The sequence below is a fragment of the Spathaspora passalidarum genome (genome assembly GCF_000223485.1).
Source record: "Spathaspora passalidarum NRRL Y-27907 unplaced genomic scaffold SPAPAscaffold_3, whole genome shotgun sequence".
Taxonomy (NCBI): domain Eukaryota; kingdom Fungi; phylum Ascomycota; class Pichiomycetes; order Serinales; family Debaryomycetaceae; genus Spathaspora; species Spathaspora passalidarum.
The window spans coordinates 1,060,671-1,081,482 of NW_006767427.1; the positions used below are offsets into that span (position 1 = coordinate 1,060,671).

Sequence of the window (20,812 nt, forward strand, 5' to 3'; positions counted from 1 at the left end):
CTCCAGCTTCAACTCCAGCTTCAACTCCAGCTTCTGTTCTTGTTTACTTCTACATAGTACTCGTGTTTGCTGTATGATAATTATTAAGAGCAGAACGATAATACAATCACATAATATTGAGAGCAACATTTGGTTAAGGAATATTTAATAATTTCATGGAATAAAATTTGTCCTAGTTTTATACCTGCAAACTTAGACTTTCCATAACAAAGTATTCTTAAAAAAGTTAGTTGTGGTATACAATATTTCTAATAACAATCGGTATTAAAATGGAAACTACTGTTACACTCCCACAAAGGTATTCTCCCCAAGATTGTTTTGGGCCATCATTTACTTGTTCTTGACAATACCCTTTCAAGTTCATACTTGGGTATTAGATGCCAAAGGATAACCTCAAGAATATTATAAAAACGAGCTAATACAAGAGTACAATATATCTCAAATTGTAGAAATTTATCCTGAAATTTGATCGCCAATACTTGAACAAAATTCTTGATGCTGGTACTAAGAATTAGTTTCGATCCAATCTGGCCGGTCTAAGAATATTTTTAGCCATTGTGTTTGTCGAATAATGTACTTATTCTGATGATCTTGCAAGTCAAGTTATAACTACTTATGACGTATGTGATTATGTTTCACATCAAAATTGACAGCGTAAAGGTTGACCGGATCATTTCCCACTGTAGCGACCGTTTATTGAAACTATCCTTTGTTAGTGATTTTCTAACATGGTGAAACTTGTGGTTGACTAGACAATCTCAAATAGGCGAAAATCAGGGCACTACGCGTGTTGTTAACCGATATACTGTCACACATTATTTGTGGAGCAGCGTGTATTATTGAAAAATGGGGGTCATGAAATTCCGCTGGCACTAATTCCCTAAATAGGACAAGAGAAATTCTTGGTTACGAAAATTTCATCACATATCCGCCAACTCTATAGTTTAACCTTGACAAAGAACAACTATATATATGCTTGGAAAAAGAATAAGGGTATTCGGCAGGATGTTGCGAAGTAATGGTTGATAGACATGTTTAAACAGAATTATAGTGCTCCCTCAAAGCCTTGGGGGAAAGCTTTGGTTTATTTTCCAATTACGGATCAAAACTTTATTTTTAGCAACGGTATTATTTTTTTTTTTGTAGAGTTCTTTTTTTTTTTTTTACTTTTTTATTTTTTTGCAATTCCTTATTTTAGTAAGAAACTGTTGCATCCTTATATAAAACCCCGATGTCCTTGCGATTTCCGTAAACAATGGAATAGCAATTGTAAGATACATATATATATATATATTAATTCAAAAGATACCAACTGATTTTTATATTTATATTATAGCTTTCTTTTCAAGTACAGACCCTTATATACCCAGTTCATGAGTTCACTAGGTTCACCTATTCCTGATGATATTCCCCTTAGGTCGCCCTTACGATTGAAAAATCGGTGTTATGGCGGCCAATGGGGCATGAACATGCTTAATGCCAGGATACAAAACAAACATCGACAACAAGAGTCAATAACTTCCATTTCGACATTTGATTCTATGAATAGCGACAGTTCATTTGAGATGCCCTCTGGTTCAAGTTCGATATTTTCTGTTGATCGAAGTCTGCACAAGATAAATGATCTAGATAACAATGACAATGACAAGGAGCAAGAAGAAGAAGAAGAAGAAGAAGACACGGAGTTTTTGGATGCTATTGCAGATGCAGAGATATATTCTATTGACGGTATAGAAACGATAGTTGGAGTTTATTGCTTATCAGCTACGGAGTTTGAACATAATAGAAATATAACAAGACTATCATATGTGGAAATTTGACGAGAGTAGTAGCAGGTGGCAGACTTGATAATTTATTTTTACTGGATCACGGACGTTTTTTTGGATCATCATTTTGGTTATGGATATCATATGGTTTGTAGTGAGTTGCTGACTGACTGGGGGTAATCACTACAACCCTCAAATTTTAATTTTCTATATTATTCGACTTTATTAATTTTTCGATGCAACACCATGCACGTTGCTGCAGATCATGGGCTTGTTGAACCACCCGATCAGATGGTTCTTTCTGGAAATGCACATGACAAGCCGTCTTGAAGATGATTAGTCACACAGAAGAACTGTTGGTTTCAGCTAAGTCATTATATACTTTTGATAATATACGCATTTTTTAGCTTTAATAATCTACACACTTTCTTTTACTTGTTGATAACATCCACAATTTTTATAGTTTGAAAAGTTTAAAGTTTTTTTTTTTATTTCATGATTAGTAAGTTGCATATCAAGAGGTGGGTTTGTGAAATCTTAATCACCCTGGTTGTAAATAAGAGCACCAGGAAGTCATATGCACATCATTTATCTAGCAGCGAGGCGTTGATGCAAGATATATTACTTGCGTATACAATAAAACTAAATTCGCTACCGAAAATTGTTGCGAGCAAGTGAAGTAATTATTTTTTTCTATGGGGGGAGGGATATTGCAAACTGAGATCAATCCTTATCTCTACCATTTTCCCTTTTTCCATATGTTCGGGTATTAAATGATAGCCCAGGGGAAAGCATTCTTCCTCCAAACGATGTACATATCCGCAATAACCAGGCTTAGTCGTCTCTGGATGTTCGTCAACATAGTACTGACAGGACGTGCTCAAATTTACCGTAAATAGCGTAACTTATTTTAGTAGTTTCATCTTTTAGTGCGGAACATTGAGATACCAGACAAGCATAATTATACGAGTCGTTCTCCCACCCCCACCCCGTCCCTCCCCACAGCCGAGCAGGCACAGCCGGGTTGAACAGAAACGATTCACAACTTAATTCATATTGAAGCTTTCAACAATATTAAACTATATCTCTTTAAATGATAAGCGTGGAATGTGGTGGTAAGGTGATGCGACTTCATTGTCTGTGCCCCCACTTTGCGCTTTACACCCCCCCCCTTCGTCCTCTTCAATCCCTCCACTTGCCCCCACCACCCCAACCCCGAAATTTGAGCCGCAAAAAAACAAAAGACGAGAACAAATTTTCAGTAATAAAAAGTATAAACCCATACAAGCCGCTTGCTGACTCATTCAACTAATACCACATACCTTTATTGCATAGACTTGTCTTGACAAGTCATTAATACTAAAAGTTACATGAAAATTTCATGAAATAAATCTTAGTCTTGCATTACACACATTACACGAACTTGCGATGTCTACAGAAACAGGTGACCTTGATTTGGGTCTAGTGATCTACGCCTCAGTGAAACCCATCTTCAAAATCTACTTCATCATCGCGTTGGGGTTCTACTTGGCCCGAAGGAACATTCTCACCGTCACGACATGTCGGGATATCTCGGACACGATCGTCACGGCGATCATGCCGTGTTTGATTTTCGAGAACATTGTCCTGAATTTGAAGAGTTCCGATATCAAGAACATTGGAATCATTTTCTTCACGGGGACGCTATTGTTCATTTTTGGGGCGATTATGGCCTGGTTGACGTATATAGCGACTAAATCACCAAGACGATGGTTAGGGGGGTTGATTTCCGTTGGGCTATTTCCCAATATTTCTGATTTACCCATTGCGTATTTGCAGACGTTTGCTAAAGGTGGGGTGATATTCAGCACTGCCGAAGGGGACAAAGGTGTGGCGTATGTTTGTATTTTCCTCATGACACAAGTATGTTATCAGTTCTCGATGGGGTTGTATCGACTTATTGAATGGGATTTCCAGGATGAGATAAAACAAAAGGCAAAGGAGGATAAAGACAAGGAGATGATTGAGATGGAGACTGAGATTTCAACCGATCGTTTGGGTCCATTTCCTCGGCAGTCTATTAACACTCCAGAATTTGCAATCGATGATTCAGAGTCTATTTCTAGTGAAGTTATGGTGACTAGTTCGGCGGCTATGGATAAAAACTCGCCAAACAGCTCCGACGAATATCAAACTAGACATTTGACTACAGAAATGTCGCATGCAAGTACACCAAGAACGAACCGGTCAATGAGTCCGTTGTTGGAACCAAATGCTGGGTTACGTTCAAGAAGAGGATCCCAAAGATCGAGACGAGCATCGCTGATTCAATCACTGAACAGCATTTACGCACTTGCACCTACACTTTCACGAACTGTCGAGTTACGAAAACAAAAATCACAAAAGATTGAAGATGTCATTCAGGAATACTCCAATTTTGAAGGGTTAAAGAGAGGAGAAAGTAGACGGTCAGTAGCGGGGACCAGTGAAGTCGGGGTTGTTCCTGTTAGTTCCGAGGAAGAGGAAGAAGTGAAGACATCGTTCAAGTCGAAAATTGTCAAGTATCTAGGACAAATGGGTAAGAACTTGATTGCGCCAAGTTCCGTATCATTGGTTGTGTCTATTGCTATTGCCATGGCTCCACCTTTGAAGGCATTATTTGTCCCTGCGAGAGTACACATTCCACCTGCGCCAGATGGACAACCGCCATTATCGTTTGTTATAGATTTAACCAGTTATATCGGAGCTGCTTCGGTCCCATTAGGGTTAATTTTACTAGGAGCTACCATTTCCCGGTTGCAAGTGAATAAAATGCCAAAGGGATTTTGGAAAACGGCAGTGATGATAACCGCATCCAGACTCATCTTGATTCCCATCATTGGGGTTGGAATAACCACCGGGTTTTATAAAGGTGGCTGGTACGGTGATGACAAGTTGCTTCGATTTGTCAGTGTGTTGGAGTTTGGATTACCGAATGCCACGGCATTAGTTTATTTCACGGCATTTTATACTGATCCAACGTCCGACGAACACTTGCAAATGGATTGTTTGGCCATTTGCTTGATTTGCCAGTATTCCATCTTGTACGTGACACTACCTTTCTTGGTTACGTTCACATTGAAAGTATCATTGGGATTATAGGATTTTATAGACTAATAGTTAATAGAAGTAAAGATTGAAGATATATTTCAGCGCTACCACCTGTCACTATTCCCCGACCCGCCCCCATGCTTCGTCATTTGCTTGCGGGCTGTGACAGCAAACCAAAAAAAAAATCAAGCAATATAAAAACGGCAGCAATTTGCCATTTGAAATTCATCAATCAATTGTTACTCGTCTTCTTCAAACAATTGCAATGGCGTTATATTACAGTATCGTTTTTGGTCTTTTAGTCACCGAGATGGTGTTCTTTGGTATACTCCTGTTACCATACCCCCGAGCAATTAGGAGAAAAGTGCTCACCACGGTATCGTTACCTTTCCGCAACGAGCAATTCCAGATTGCGTTAAAGTGTGTCTTGGGTTTCGTAGCCGTATTGTTTATTGATTCTGTAAATAGAGTCTATGCTGTAACTATGGAATTACAACATGCCGGTGGTCATCATGGCCAACACGGCGGTGCTGCCGTTGTCAACGACCGTGGTGAAGTTCAAGCTAGAAGATTCTATGCTCAAAGGAATATGTACCTTTGTGGGTTCACTTTGTTCCTTCATTTGATTTTGATTAGAACTTATTCGTTAGTGGCAGAATTGATTGCTACCAAGGATAAGTTGGACGATTTAAAGGCTACCAAGAAGGACAGTGGGGAATCTGAAACTGTCAAGAAGTTGAGAAAGGAATTGGCTGGAAAGGAAGAGGATTTGGACATATTAAAGGGCCAAGCCAACAGTTTATCTAATGATTATGAAGAATTGTCTAGTAAGGGCGATGCTAAAAAGAGATAGGTGGAAAAGAATATATATATGTATAGTTCTGTGTTTTGTATAAAATCTATCGATCTTGTTCATACGCGTTACTTTTGTGTTTAGGAATAAATTGAAAGTCTTCACCTGCTTTACCCAAGAACAATTCGGTGATCTTGATCCAGTCCTTATAGTCGGTACTGGCAAGCAAGGTTTCCATGTCGTTTCTTCCCATCCACTTAGGAGGACGTTCGTTGATCTTTGGAGGAAGACGTTCTAAGATCCCCACGGGGATATATCTATGGGTGAAACTCAAGAACTCACACATGAACCTTCTGGCTAACCCAACACCATAATCGTCGGATCCCCAATGTTCAATGGCGAAATCGGCATATGTTTTCAAAATGTCTAATCTTTCACTAGCGGATTTGTCCAAGTATTGGCCCGCTTCAACTTCTTCAAAGATCCATGGTTTGATAAGGGCACCTCTGGCAACCATAACGGAATCAATACCATCGGTGTCAACAGCAGTATGCCAGTCTAAATGAGTGAAGACATCACCGTTACCAACAAAAAATGTGCGTGGGGTGTCACTGGATTCCTTGTCTTCTTCCTTCTTGTCGTTCCATTGCTTGACAACTTGACCGACTTCACTGATGTACTCCCAATCGGCTTCTCTAGTATATCTCTGTTGTCTTGATCTACCATGCAAGGTAATTGCAGCCACATCGCCTTCTTTCAACACACGTTCCACTAATGACTTGGCGGTATTCTTTCCATCTTTGGTACCGGTTCTAATCTTGACTGTCACGGGGATATCACCGGAACTTGCATTCATACCACGCAAGATACGCATCAATCTCGATGGTTGATCAAGCAAGGCTGACCCTTGACCTTGACGGTATAACAAATCAATAGGACATCCACAGTTCAAGTTCAACTCGGACACGTTGGAAGTTTCTTTGTAGATTGTTTCGGCAGCTTTTGCAGCCATCCAGTGTTTTGATGCGGCAATTTGGACTCCGAACCCAGGATATTCGGAACAATGGGCCTTTGGCAATGCCCATTCTGGGTTTGTACCTTGGATTAATGGAACTGCAAGTGCCATTTCCGAGTATGTTACGTCAGCACCAAGAGTCTTCATAAGACGACGGTATGGCAAGTTACCCACAGTGGTCAATGGTGACACGATCTTGGCCCTGTTCAAGTTGAGCTTTTTCTTTTCAGCAATCTTGAATGGTGCTTCCACGTAGGTGGCGGCGTTGTCCTTGCGTTCTTCCATCTTGGCCAAGTTTTCGTCGTTTTGAACTTGCGAGTCCAAGTAAGCGATGACTGGGTCGGAGATGGTGAACTTGTATGTTTTCTTTCTGAGTTGGTACTTGGCATCATTGTCAATCTTGTTGATTTCGTAATTGTTGATTTTGGCCGCTTCTATCACTTGTTCATCACGAAGTAAAGTCTTGGATTCGGAATTGTAATGGGAAGGTAACCATCTACATTTCACACCAGCCGGACAGTATCCGATGGCCTTGTAAACTGGACATACACCTTCGATATTCTCAGGTTTCGAGTTGAGGTATAATTCAATATCATGGGTCTTTATACATTTATCAGCTCCAAATCGGCATTCTTTGGGGTTGGCGGGGTCCAATAAACTGGAACATAATCTGAGATTGTCACTTTTCTGCTTGAGGTCACGCTTCTTGTTTTGTCCACGGCGTTTCTTAGATTGTACGGGGCCAGCAGCGGAGTCACGTTCGGCAGTGGCTTCAGCGGCATCATCGTCATAGGCTGGTGCTGGGGTAGTGGAGATGAGAAATTCCGACTTGATGGCGGCAACACCTTTGATATAGGTTTGTGGTGTAACTTCTGTGTGGGGTTTCTTAGAGTCGGAGGAGGAGGAGATATCCTCTTCTATTGGTCTCTTTTCTGGTGTAGTCATGGTTATTGCTTGGTGATATAAAGAAGAGTTGGCGGTGATTGCTGAAAAAAAAATTACCGCGATGAGTTTAAACTGCTGATCGAACCAACCGCAAAAATATAGGCAATACTATTTAATATATAACTATTACCAACAACTCTTATAAGTGATATATACCGTAGAAATGTTATACAATCAACATGTTAACTAAATTATGTAAATTCTCTGCCAATTATCGTGTTGTGCAGTTAGTTCTAGTACCGATCCCACGATGAGCTTGACTGAAAAATTATACCAAAAAAAAAAAAAAAATAAAATAACCAACTTATTTACAACCCACCTTCATCAAACAACATGGTTGAACAGGACAAAAGAAGAAGGACCGAGTCTACGTCAGAAGCACTGACACTGGTGCCACCTCGTCCATCTAAGATCTTCAGCCCATTCCGAGTTCTCGGGAATGTCACCGATGCTACTCCCTTCGCCATTGGTACATTAGGATCCACCTTTTACGGAGTAACCTCCGTAGGTAAATCATTTCAAATTTATGATTTGGCTACGTTACACTTGTTATTTGTATCCCAAACACAAACTGCATCCACTATTAATTGTCTTGCTGCCCATTACCACTACGTTTATGCTGGATACGCCAACAAGATTGCCATTTACAAACGAGGAAGATTGGAACACACCTTGACATGTGAGAGCACTTCTGCTGCTGTGTCTCATTTATGCGTGTTTGGAGAATATCTCGTTGCTACTAGTGCTGATGGCGCTATCTCCGTATTTAGAAAGACTACTGAAAAGTACCACACTGAATTATATACCACCATTAGACTGATTAACCCTGCTTTAGATGGTGATATTGTTGGATTGATTCATCCTCCTACTTACTTGAACAAGATTGTCGTTGCCACCACTAGCGGAATCTTTATTATTAATGTGAGATCGGGAAAGCTCTTGTTCAAGTCGGCCCTCGACCTGTTTGGAGAAGAACCATTGTCATGCATTGAATACGCTCCTGTATTGGACATTGTTGCCGTAGGTACTTCTACTGGTTCCATTTATTTGTACAATTTGCGCAAGGGTAAAGTTCTCGGTAGCAAAATTTTCACCAGTGGATCAGAATCGTCTCAAAAGATCACCGCCTTGTCGTTCCGTACTGATGGTGCACCCCACCTTGTAGCCGGATTAAACTCGGGTGATCTTTTCTTTTACGACTTGAATAAGAAGGCTAGAGTACACATTCTTAGAAACGCCCATCGTGAAGTGCATGGTGGTGTTGCCAATGTCAAGTTCTTGAATGGTCAGCCTATCGTCTTGACCAATGGTGGTGATAACCATTTGAAGGAGTTTGTATTTGATCCAAACTTAACTACTTCCAATTCTTCAATTGTATCTCCTCCACGTCATCTCAGATCGAGAGGGGGCCATTCCGCTCCACCAGTTGCCATCGAGTTCCCCAATGAGGAAAAGACTCATTTGGTGTATAGTGCCTCGCGAGACAAATCCTTCTGGTGTTTCTCGTTGCGTAAGGATGCCCAAGCACAAGAAATGTCCCAGAGATTACAAAAGTCCGGTAAACGTCAAGCCGGACAAGTCAGTTCTTTACGTGACAAGTTCCCTGAGATTACTGCCATTGCATCGAGTCAAGCTCGTGAAGGTGAGTGGGAAAATATTGTGACGGCCCACAAAGACGAACCATTTGCACGTACTTGGGACTCCCGTAGTAAGAGAGTTGGTCGTTATGAACTCAAGACTATTGATGGCGGTGTATGTAAATCCGTCTGTGTTTCACAATGTGGAAACTTTGCTGTGGTGGGTAGTTCCAATGGTGGTATTGGTGTGTACAATTTGCAATCTGGGTTATTGAGAAAGAGATATGTTTTACATAAGCAGTCTGTTACTGGATTGGCTATTGATGGTATGAATAGAAAGTTTGTTAGTTGTGGATTGGACGGACTTGTCGGGTTCTACGACTTTGGGAAATCAAAGTACTTGGGTAAATTACAATTAGAATCGCCAATCACACAAATGATCTACCACAAGTCGTCTGATTTAGTTGCTTGTGCCTTAGATGACTTATCGATTGTCGTTATTGATGTGACTACACAGAAAGTCGTGAGAATCTTGTATGGCCACACAAACCGTATTTCTGGATTAGACTTCTCTCCCGATGGTAGATGGTTGGTTTCTGTTGCTCTTGATTCAACATTGAGAACCTGGGATTTGCCAAGTGGTGGATGCATCGACGGGGTGTTTTTACCAGTTGTCGCTACCCTGGTTAAGTTCTCTCCCTTGGGTGATTTCTTAGCCACTACTCATGTGTCAGGTAATGGTATTAATCTCTGGACCAACCGTGCCCAATTCAAGCCTGTGTCTACTAGACATGTTGAAGAAGAAGAGTTTTCCACCATGTTGTTGCCTAATGTTTCCGGTGATGGTGGTGCAACATTGTTGGACGGTGCTTTGGAAGAGGATGAAGACGTTCAAATCAGCGAAACATACACCACCAGTGAACAAATTGATTCCTTGGTTACATTATCTTCTAGTGGTCCAAGAAATAAGTTCACTACTTTGCTTCATTTAGATACCATCAAGGCTAGAAGTAAACCTACTGAAGCACCAAAGAAATCCGAGAAGGCGCCATTCTTTTTACAATTGGCTGGTGAAGTTGTTGGTGATAGAGCTTCAGTGGCTGAGGGTGCTCTCAAATCTGGTGATGACCAAACTGAAGAGGAGTCGAGTAGATTGCGTCAACTTAAGTCCACTGATCAAGTATTCGAATCTGAATTCACGAGGTTGTTGAGAGAAGCAAGCGAACAAGAGGACTTCACGGAGTTCTTGAACTACTTGGTCAACCTTCCGCCAGCAACCACCGATTTGGAAATCAGATCACTCAACTCGTTCCCGCCATTGAATGAAATGACAAACTTTGTCAATGCATTGACTACTGGTGTCAAGACTAACAAGGATTACGAAATTTACCAAGCTTTGTTCGCCATGTTCTTGAAAATTCATGGGGATGTAATTCACAATCACAACGAAGACGCCTTGAATGAAGCATTAGAACAGTATGCTGACGTAACCGAAACCAACCAACAATTGGATGAATTGGTCAAGTACTGTACTGGTGTTGTCAACTTTATTAGTCGTTAGTGTTACCTCTGTTTATATACAGGACGTATTCCTTCCTATATAAAAAAAATTAAACCGTTTACGTTTTTTACAACCAGCTATTGTAGGCCGACAACTGCCAGACCAATCAGTGTCAAATGATAGATATAATAGAACCATGCAATCGCATACGAATACCAGAAGGGAGCAGGATAACATCAATTGCGAATGATCACAGTAAAATATACGCTGGATTGTCCAATGGTGATGTATTGGTGTACACGAAATCCCCCACTCCTGACAATAAAGAGCAACCAGGGAGTGCTGCAACAACCACATCAGGAAAGATCCGCTCCTTAAACGACGTCAAGAGCTTGTTTAGTGATAACTCCGAATCCAAGTTTGTTTCATTGACTGCCACTTTCAAGAACGTGTCTAGTGATGGAACGGCTATTGATAATATAACGACGGTTAAATTAGGCGGCGAACCGGTCAAGTCGGTCATCGTGGTTACTACCGAGTCCAGCGTCCGGATATTTGAAATCATAGGAACACACATCAATCAGATCTACAAAGTTGAGGACTCAAAAGCTGCCAGTGCAGTGTTGTATTTGGAACAGCACGAGCAAAGACTATTGTACGTTGGTATAAAAAAGAAACTCGTGGTGTTTCAAATTTCCAACAAGACCAGGAATTTGTTCCTGTTTGTCAAATTACACGAGCTTACCATGAAGGATAAGATACGTACCATTGACAAGTTTAATGGGAAGATTCTTGTCGGGTTGAGTACTGATTACTGGATCATTAATGACCAATTTGAAGTTAGTCCCCTCGATGACACATTCACACATCCTACTTCATTCAGTTACTTTGGATTGAGCCCAGTACCACGATTATGGACGATTAATCAAGATGATACAACTTTACTTGTAAGGGATACACAAGCTGTTACCATAGAACCAGACTTAACAATGGCGGTTTCTCCAGTAAAATTTCAAAGCGTCCCGTTGCAGATTGTTTCTATATACCCATTATACCTACTTGCTGTATACCTGAAGAAGATAGAAGTTATCGATCTGGAAACTGGAGATCTAATTCAACGATTCCAGCATTATATCAATTCAAATCAGATATACATAACTGGAGATGATGCCCAAATCACCATATCTTCCGGGAGTGACATTCTCCAATTTACAATTGCACCATATCAACAACAAATCGATCAGTATTTAGCATTATCGGGACCAGTCACAGACGAACCAAAAAATGATTTAAAACACAAGGGTCTAGCCAAAGCTATATCACTCGTGACGAAAATCCCAGTACATGACAGTTTATTCACAGGCGAGAAAGCTAAGCATATGATGTTGCGGAAACTATATACCTCCAAAGCAATTCTCTTGTTTAACTCATATTCCAAGTATCATGAGGCATTAGTTGAAATTGGTTCTGAATGGCTTGTTTCATTCCATGACATACTCAGTCTCTTTCCTGACTTTATAAATGGAGAATCATCTCTCTTTCCAGAATCATTACCCGAAGAGAAGGAAATGGGCGCTATTAAACGTGTCAAGGTTGACGATTTAACCGGAGCAAGCATAAACACTGAGTCTGAATATGATACCGACACAGCATCTCGTCGATCACCCACCCTCAAAAAATCACCTGTGATGATTCGCCGTTTCCAAAAAGCCGTCAATAATTTGATTATTTACTTGACTGATCAACGACGCATTCTTGCGTCATTTCAAGACAAGCCCACAATGCAATGGAAAGGGATTGATATAACTCCCAGGGAGATCTATCCAGCACCTCATGACACTAAAAAAACACAATTAGAGGAAGTGGCCACTATAATTGACACATCGTTGTTTTTATGTTACTTCCACGTCAAACCTATGTTACTCGGCCCATTGTTGCGACTTCCGTCCAATCGCTGTGATTCAAAAGTGGTCAATCAGTGTTTGCTGCGAGGCAATTTCGGAGCTAGTTTTATTAAGGAATTACTTGATTTTTACTATGGAAGGAATTTACACGATGAAGCATTATCCATGCTCCACAAACTAGCCCATGAGTCAACTGATGAACTAGTACAAGGTCCAACATTGACTATACAATATTTGCAGAAACTAACTGGGGACCATATAGACCTTGTATTCAAGTATGCTGGTTGGGTATTGGACGAGTGTGATGAGAAGGTGAGTGAGTGCAGGTTAATATTTATGAATGATAGTTATCAATGTGAGAGTTATGATCCGGAACAAGTGTTGAATTATTTGGTGGACAGGAACTTAGGCGTGGTTTACTTGGAGTGGTTATTGAATGATAGTGATTTTGAACTCAAGGGGAAACAACTTACCAATTTCGAAACCAAACTTGCTACATTGTATTTGGACAGTCTTAAATTATTCACTGGAGACGATGAGAATTTTTATGCATTGGAGTACTACACTAAATTATATAACTTCTTGAAAGTTCGAACTCATTATGATCCCTGGAAAACCTTAAAGCAAATCCCAACGACACAAGACAAGTTTCTCAGATTGGTGATATTTGTGTATAAACGATTAGAAGAACATCAAAAGTCGATCGACGTGTTATTTAACCAGTTGAATGATTTGGAAGGGGCCATGGATTATGCACTTGACATATACGGTACCACACCTCATCTTGGTACTGGGCTTTTTCATAAACTTCTTGATGATTTATTAAATTATGATGATAACTTTGATAAAATCGAGACATTGCTTAGTTTGCACGGAACAAAAATGCAGATTCATAAAGTATTGACGCAACTCCCGGACACATTCCCCATCTCAAAACTAACCCAATTCCTCACGCATACATTTGCCAATAATCATAAGTTATTACATAATAGCAGAATAAAAGCGCAGTTATACAAAGTTGGTACTGTCAATATGGAGGATAAAGTGTTGAAGATCCAGAGCGAAGGATACAAGATTAGCTCCAGCAAGCAAGCATGTGCCGTGTGTAATAAACGGTTGGGGTATGCGGTGTTTGGAGTGACTAAGGACAACCAAGTTGTTCATTATGGGTGTTTACAGCTGAGATGAAGTTATTTATGTAGATAATTCGTATGATAGATAGATGAAGAACATGTTAATTTGCAACATGTATTTTATAGTCCTATTTAGGAAATAATCAGCCGCGCAAACCAACTCTATTCAACACCGCCCGTAGAACTCACACTATTGTTAATCACCTGGTTCAGTTTACATTACAAAGGATAAACATAAATGGAAACCATACTAGAAAATGACCAACAATAACTACAATGAGTTCTTTTCGTCGTTTCTAACAACATACTTGCCGCGTTTACCGGATGAAATCCTTATGCAAATCTTTGACCTATTCAACCGTTCTGACTTGTGGACATTCCTCACCAACTTTCCTCACCATGATCTCCGTGATTTAGTACTTCATCATTATTACTCCGAAGTAGCCTTTATTGTCCATTCTGAAGTAAGTTGGTATCACAGATACTTCCTCGATATTACCCAGTTTTTCAATGAGGAAATTTTTGAGTTTATGGATACCTTTCCCGAGAACATTCCTCGACGATTAATTATCACTTTTGACAATGAAAGCTTTTCAACGATAGAACAGTTCTTGGAAAGGTATGATGAGCGAATTCGCAAGGTTGCACAGTTAGAAATCGCTTTAGAGAGATGTCAGTTGGGTGATTGTGATTTAAACTATCTATTGTCATTTAAAAATTTGACAAAGATATATGTCCAAAATATGAATTTGTCAAACACTAAAATATTTGATAATACGTACTGGACAGACCATCCGAGGCTTGAAGAAATCATCTTAGTCCAAGATTGCGTTGATGATTGGCTGAGTTTTAGGTTTCCAGAGAAGTTGAAATGTCTCGAATTGGTACAAACCGAGCTCGACCATAAATTAATCATTCCTAAATCGGTTAAAACCCTTTCAATTTCCGGCTCTAAATTGGACAGTTTAGAGATATTCCAAAATCAGCACTCTTGTGATTCAACGCAGAATCTAATGGAGGACCAATTACCAGCTGGGCTACGTAAATTGAAACTCGAAACCACTGGTATCTATGACTTCAACAGAATTCATTGGCCAACGAGCCTCGAGGTACTATCCCTAGCTGAAACTGGATTAAATGATTCGGCATTGAAAATTATTAACAATTTGCATAGATGGCCTCCAGGGTTGATAGATTTGAACATTAGCAATAACCCTATCCGGTTGCCAAATTTTGCATCAAGACTACCTCTGAATTTAAAAATCTTAGAAATGAACCAAGTTGAATTGTCTTGGTTGGAACTGGAGCATCCAATTGAATTTCCTGAGACCTTGACGGAATTGTACATGAATGCATGTAAGATTCCTGGTTTGGATGTTTTAAGTTTTCCAACTTCGCTTAAAAAGTTGGCATTGACAACGAATCAAATTGAGGATGTAGCTTCATATGATTGGGAAATACTTGTCAATTTAGAAACACTCGATCTATCGGGTAATAATATTACAAGTTTGGATGACTGGATGATCCCTCCAAATCTTATCAATCTATGTTTGTTTGCTAACCCCATTAATGAACTATCTGAGAATTTTCCATTATTTATCGATCAGTATAAATTCAACCTCGAGTACTTGGATTTACGCTTTTGTAACATAAAATCCATTAGCGTAAAGTATATTCCTGCTAGTTTGAAAATGTTGATCCTTCTTGGTAACCTGCTAGGGCTGAATCTTGTGTTGCCACTGAGCTTTAAGCTGTTGCAACATTTAAACTTATGTAGGTGTGGTTTAGCAACAGTTGAATTTCGTGATGAGGACAAGCAATTGACGACCCCGAGCCCTAGAAGAAAACCCTTGGATCTTCCAGCATTCTACTCGTATGACTGGAAATTGTGTTTGGGAAAGATAAGGAAAAGTACTAATACTTTCCACGAAGAATGTTTGGAAACGTTTAGAGGAAGGGAACCGATTTGGTTGATTGATTAAACTTGTTTGTTGAAGAATTATTATATTGGAGAACGTCCAATATGAGTTGACTATTCTAGGGGTTTGATATTATCGTCTTCAGGATTGTTTATAGAAATATATTTGCATGCAAGAGCTTGTGGTTATAGATTATTCCATTCAAATAATCTCACTGTTAGTCTTCGTAACAAATACAAATAGAGGGTATAGATCTCTTTAACCCAACTAGTTACATTTATAATATTCGTGAATATAAAACTTTAATATTTAATATATTATATACCAGAAAGTGATTATTACTTTGATTCATAAATTTGCTTAACAGATTCAATAATGGATTGTTCAAAAGGAATAAAGTCAAATCCAAGGATCTTGTGGGTTTTGGAGGTATTATAATTATGAACATTCTTCTTTAATTCTTCATCCTTGGCTAAATCACCTTTAGGAACCTTGGAGTCAGGGAAGTTTTCATTGATAACACGAGCAATACCATCAAATGAAAATGGTTCACTGACCAAAACCAATCTTTGATCAATAGCTTCATCCTTTTCAAATGCCACTATATGAGCCTTAGCGACATCTCTAACATCAATAAAAGAGCCTGATTGTTCTGTGATCTTATCCAGAGGACCTAATTGAGCAATCGAATTAACAAATTGGGCAGAAACGTTCAATGCACCATCAATACCATAAGCTTGAGGACCAAATACATACACTGGTTGAACTGTTGAGACTTTAAAAGTTGGCTTTTCCTCTTTAATGAAGTCATAAATAGCCAATTCAGCAAACTTTTTAGAAGCAACATAAGCTAAAATACCATTTTGTAAACCTTGTTCGTAGGTGATAGAATTCCAGCTATCTTCATCATAAATCTTTTTTGGATCGCTTTGGAGATCGGCAACAGCAGCTATGGAAGAAGTAACAACTACTCGTTCAATTTGAGGTGCGTATTTCTTAATAGCAGCAAGAGCATTCTTGGTACCTTTGATGGCTGGTTGGATGATTTCCTTTTCGAAATCAGTAGCTTCCCAGGTAACTGGGGAGGCAGTGTGCAAGAAAACAGTGACTTCAGGATGTCTCTTGAGGGCTTCATCAAAGGCACCTTCGGCATCAAGAGTAGGAACAACTTCATAGGAAAAGTTATCTGATTTAGTCAATTCTTTCAACTTATCACCCTTGGAGGCGGATCTAACCGATCCAACAACATTGTAACCTTTTTCAAGTAATTGTTTGACAACATGGCTAGCGATGAAACCGTTAGCACCGGAAACGAAAACAGTAGTGGCAGTCATTGTGGAAGTTTTTTTTTATTATTATTCTGATTATAGAGGATTGATGTTTATAATTGAGAAGTGGGTACTTTTGAGGAAAGAGATTGTAGTATTTATAGCATTAGAATCATAGCTTGAAATTTGCAGCCATAGCTCTTTTTCAAATGTTACATTAGCCACATTCTCGGTGGTAATCGGATTTTTCTCTACTTTGGGATATTTCCGCGCGCTGACAAATCTTATGATAACATAATCAAGCAATCAAAAAAGCTCAAGGCGCGGAAATACGTCTCTCGGCGTTTCCCTTTTGGGATGCTATTTACACTTGGCGGAAAATTCAAACTCATTTGACAGCCCGTTCCGAATCATGTAAGCAAGTCACTTCAGTAAATACGAGGTAACTCCGGACTTTTCTCCGTAATTTTCGGATTTTGCAGTTATCTATGCAACATTCTAGGACATAGCCTGATATCTACGGCTAGTCTTGCCAAACGTTTGAACCTGCTTGTTAATATGATTAATAAGCTTGAATATTTACATTATCTCTCTATTGTGAATATTGCTGTACTTGCGCCTCTTTTAGAAGAGGTCAATTACATCATCAATTATACAAAAGAACCAAAAACAATACAAGTTCAGCTTTAAAAATAGAGAGTACATCCATAACAGTTGTGCTTGTGACTTCTACAGCTTTCTACTTACGATTACCAGATATTACTTCAATGCTACCTCTGAGTCTCCAAATCTTAAAATGCTGGGCTTTGATTTGATTTGGTCTGTAATTGGAACATCCTGTTAAATTTCCAAATACTTTGACTGAGTTATGTATAGAAAACTGTAATACTCATGAATTGACTGCTTTAAGGTTTCCAACTACACTCAAGAAGTTGAAATTTGCAAGGAATGGTACAGAAGACGTGGTGTCATATGGTTGGAAAGTACTTCTTGATTTGGAAACGTTGCATCTATTGGGAAACGAAATTACAACTTTGAATGATTAGATGATTCCTCTCAATCTTATCAATCTATGTTTGTATGGTAATCCAATTGATAGATTGACAAAGTGTTTCCCATTATTTAATGGCAAGTATTAATTCCGCCTCGAGGTATTGGATTTAGGGTTTCTGTAACATAAGCAGGTGAGATATTTCCCTTGCCGTTTACAATGGTTAAATCTTGAATGCAATTAATTAGAAGCAGATCCAGTGTTATCACTGAATTTCGAATAGGTGAAACGTTTAGCTTGATATTGTATCAATATAACAGCAATAGAATTTCTCAAGGATTACATGCAGACTTGAATGTTCCTTATATTAAACTTGGAAGATTATATAAAAGTAGTAGACGATTATCTTTGGGAATTGTGCTCGGAAGGAGTGCAGAAATGCAAATTCCCTTACAAATGTTGTCATACGTTTGGAGGAAGGGAAGCTGTACTGTGTGGGTAATCTAGATTATATACCTGGAATAAATACTAATGTTCGATTAAAGAGTCTTAATATTAAGTGGAATATAAATTGTGAGATGGGAATAATGTTATACAAGATAATGGACGATCCTTATGCATGTTGCAGCCAGAGTGCGTGCGTGAACCATGTACGTTTCGCGGGGGAGAAATTTGTAAACGTCGGCCGAAGTAAAATTGCGCATATGAGGCAACACCCACACACACGGAAAAAACTATGTCCAGAAAATTTTGTCTGTTTGGGGAAGAACAACTTGAACATCAGTCATAGTGTCAATCAATAGGACAATTGTCGTTATCAATATAAACCAAGTGTTTCCTTGCATTGCTATATCTAGCTTAGTGTTTTTGTAACGTAATCAAATTCGTATAACGTACAGCCACAAATATAGTCATCTCATCATCATCGCATTTATACAAAATAATGTCATCTGATAAACAACCACCACAACTTCCCCACCAAGGCATCAGATTACCACCAATTCTGTTCTTGTCTGGTGGGGGACCCAGTAAGTTGCCTCCTACCTCCAACCTAGGCATTCCCAACTTTTTGAATAACCCATCATCCCCACCGAGCTCTTCGATCTTGTTGCCTACTTTAACTCCACCTCAATCGTCAGCACAACCTGATGAACAAGCTAACAAGCGGATGAAATTGTATGATTCTCAATCACCTCCGGGGAGCTATGCTACATCTCCTCCACAACAGAAATATTCACCACAACAACTTCCTCACATTAATCAATTACAACCGAGTGTACAACTGAATGTTCAACCATCGAGTTATTCACCACCAGTCACACAACCAGAGGCCAAACTTGAGCCAGAAGAAAAGCATGATCAAGAACATGCACATGCACACGCACCACAACAACAACATCATCATCATCATCATAATCACGGTCATGTTCACCCACATCATCATCACCACCACCATCACCATCATCACCATCATGTGGACAAAGAAGAAACTGGGAATCCACAAGTAGTTCTGAAAGTAATCAAGAAATCACCACCATCATTCTCAATTGAACCTATTGTACAAACACTCAAAGAATTGTTTCCTAAACGACATTTTCTCGGAACATTAATTTATAACCCCACCACAACATGGGAGACATTGCAAACTAGTCTGCTCTATGGGTTAAAACCCGAACATCATCAACGATTTAATGAAATTAAACTAAGCTATGCAAGTAGGGTGAAGAGTGAGAAAGTCAAGTACATACCTACGATTCCTCCCTTACCTGTTGAATACATAAACTCGGTCATAGAGGTGAAGATCCCATTCAGGTTTATAGTTCAGTTGAAACATGATTTCATTAATGAGATTTACGTCAGGGATGTATGGGGTGGAGCCAGTGGAATATATACTGATGACTCGGACATTTTACAAGTTTTGGTGCACATGGGATTGTTTAATCAGAGTATTGATTTAAGTAAGTGGAATCCAAATTGGAAGAGTGACGATTTTATCAAGCCATTGACTACGACTGATAATGAAGGCGTGGATAAAGATATATATGGTGACTTATCTGTGCAAGTGTTGTTACTTCCTGGATTATCCAAGTATGTCGGATACACCGCCAACAAGATTAATTCTCGTTCTTGGAAAGGACAACATTCAGGATTATCCATGGTGGTATATAATGTCAAGTGGGATACCCGAAACGGTTATTTACAAGATAAATCAGTGTACAAGAAGTATGAAAATGAGATAAGTCAAGATAAAGCAGATAGCGAACTCACCAGAAAAGAAGCTGTTGGTTGGAAATTCGATTATGGATTATACAAGAAGATTAATGAAAAATATAGCTCCTAGTTTGTATTAGTATGTATTGTATGTAATAATGTATTCCGTCAAGTCCGATGGTTGTTGCAATCTTAATAAACGATGCATGGCGGGAAGTGCGAAAAGCCAAGAAAATTAAAAAAGTGGGTGTCTCTGTTTGTCTCGAGGTGACTTGACAGGAGTAAGCGAGTGCATGTAGACAGCTCCTATCTTGTGATAAACACAAAACCGGGCTCCCCCGCTGGATTAATTAATAATTTGAAAATTTACTGAGAGCTGAGAGCTAAGGCGATGTATTGTTTATGAATCCTGGCATAATCAGAAAAGAAATTCATGGGGGGGGAGGCGCATGAGAGAATAATTGCTAGTGAACGTCCCATGCAACGACAGGGAAAATGAATGTACCCTGGATAATGTACTATTCACGTGTAACAGTAATATTCGGTATCAGTTGTAGCCCTTTTGGAGACCCTAAAGGGAAGTTTCTCAACACCAGGTGATTCATTAGTCTAAATGTCCACATTTCCGGCCCAACCTTTTTCTGCATCACTACGCATGATTTTTCATTCCTATACTGTAAAAAGAAATTTTTACTGGTTTTTTTTTCTGTCTGGTTAGTA

General features: G+C 39.3%; 9 protein-coding genes across 9 annotated transcripts; 7 read left to right on the forward strand and 2 right to left on the reverse strand. All coding sequences in view use genetic code 12, as the record gives it.

Moving 5' to 3' along the window:
• Nucleotides 1-1,332: 1,332 nt before the first annotated feature.
• Nucleotides 1,333-2,218, forward strand: SPAPADRAFT_60477 (uncharacterized protein; the record flags this gene model as incomplete). The annotated part of the gene is made up of 1 exon (XM_007374623.1): nucleotides 1,333-2,218. One exon carries the CDS (start codon nucleotides 1,374-1,376, stop codon nucleotides 1,818-1,820), a length of 447 nt encoding a protein of 148 aa, XP_007374685.1.
• Nucleotides 2,219-3,194: 976 nt separating this feature from the next.
• ECM3 (putative ATPase) lies at nucleotides 3,195-4,886 on the forward strand (the record flags this gene model as incomplete). Its single annotated transcript, XM_007374624.1, has 2 exons — nucleotides 3,195-4,003; nucleotides 4,040-4,886. 2 exons carry the CDS (start codon nucleotides 3,195-3,197, stop codon nucleotides 4,884-4,886), a joined length of 1,656 nt encoding a protein of 551 aa, XP_007374686.1.
• A 169-nt stretch (nucleotides 4,887-5,055) lies between these two features.
• Nucleotides 5,056-7,607, reverse strand: SPAPADRAFT_60480 (tRNA dihydrouridine synthase; the record flags this gene model as incomplete). Its single annotated transcript, XM_007374625.1, has 1 exon — nucleotides 5,056-7,607. One exon carries the CDS (start codon nucleotides 6,752-6,754, stop codon nucleotides 5,735-5,737), a length of 1,020 nt encoding a protein of 339 aa, XP_007374687.1.
• On the forward strand, nucleotides 5,101-5,688 carry SPAPADRAFT_135800 (uncharacterized protein; the record flags this gene model as incomplete). The annotated part of the gene is made up of 1 exon (XM_007374626.1): nucleotides 5,101-5,688. The coding sequence occupies one exon, from the start codon at nucleotides 5,101-5,103 to the stop codon at nucleotides 5,686-5,688; it is 588 nt and encodes a 195-aa protein (XP_007374688.1).
• Nucleotides 7,608-7,921: 314 nt separating the features above from the next.
• UTP21 (rRNA-processing protein) lies at nucleotides 7,922-10,726 on the forward strand (the record flags this gene model as incomplete). The annotated part of the gene is made up of 1 exon (XM_007374627.1): nucleotides 7,922-10,726. One exon carries the CDS (start codon nucleotides 7,922-7,924, stop codon nucleotides 10,724-10,726), a length of 2,805 nt encoding a protein of 934 aa, XP_007374689.1.
• A 116-nt stretch (nucleotides 10,727-10,842) lies between these two features.
• SPAPADRAFT_50087 (uncharacterized protein) lies at nucleotides 10,843-13,758 on the forward strand (the record flags this gene model as incomplete). Its single annotated transcript, XM_007374628.1, has 1 exon — nucleotides 10,843-13,758. The coding sequence occupies one exon, from the start codon at nucleotides 10,843-10,845 to the stop codon at nucleotides 13,756-13,758; it is 2,916 nt and encodes a 971-aa protein (XP_007374690.1).
• A 159-nt stretch (nucleotides 13,759-13,917) lies between these two features.
• On the forward strand, nucleotides 13,918-15,931 carry SPAPADRAFT_60482 (uncharacterized protein; the record flags this gene model as incomplete). Its single annotated transcript, XM_007374629.1, has 1 exon — nucleotides 13,918-15,931. One exon carries the CDS (start codon nucleotides 13,961-13,963, stop codon nucleotides 15,683-15,685), a length of 1,725 nt encoding a protein of 574 aa, XP_007374691.1.
• On the reverse strand, nucleotides 15,887-17,007 carry SPAPADRAFT_60483 (uncharacterized protein; the record flags this gene model as incomplete). Its single annotated transcript, XM_007374630.1, has 1 exon — nucleotides 15,887-17,007. The coding sequence occupies one exon, from the start codon at nucleotides 16,954-16,956 to the stop codon at nucleotides 15,961-15,963; it is 996 nt and encodes a 331-aa protein (XP_007374692.1).
• Nucleotides 17,008-18,645: 1,638 nt separating this feature from the next.
• RXT3 (Rxt3p) lies at nucleotides 18,646-20,747 on the forward strand (the record flags this gene model as incomplete). The annotated part of the gene is made up of 1 exon (XM_007374631.1): nucleotides 18,646-20,747. The coding sequence occupies one exon, from the start codon at nucleotides 18,825-18,827 to the stop codon at nucleotides 20,220-20,222; it is 1,398 nt and encodes a 465-aa protein (XP_007374693.1).
• Nucleotides 20,748-20,812: the final 65 nt, after the last annotated feature.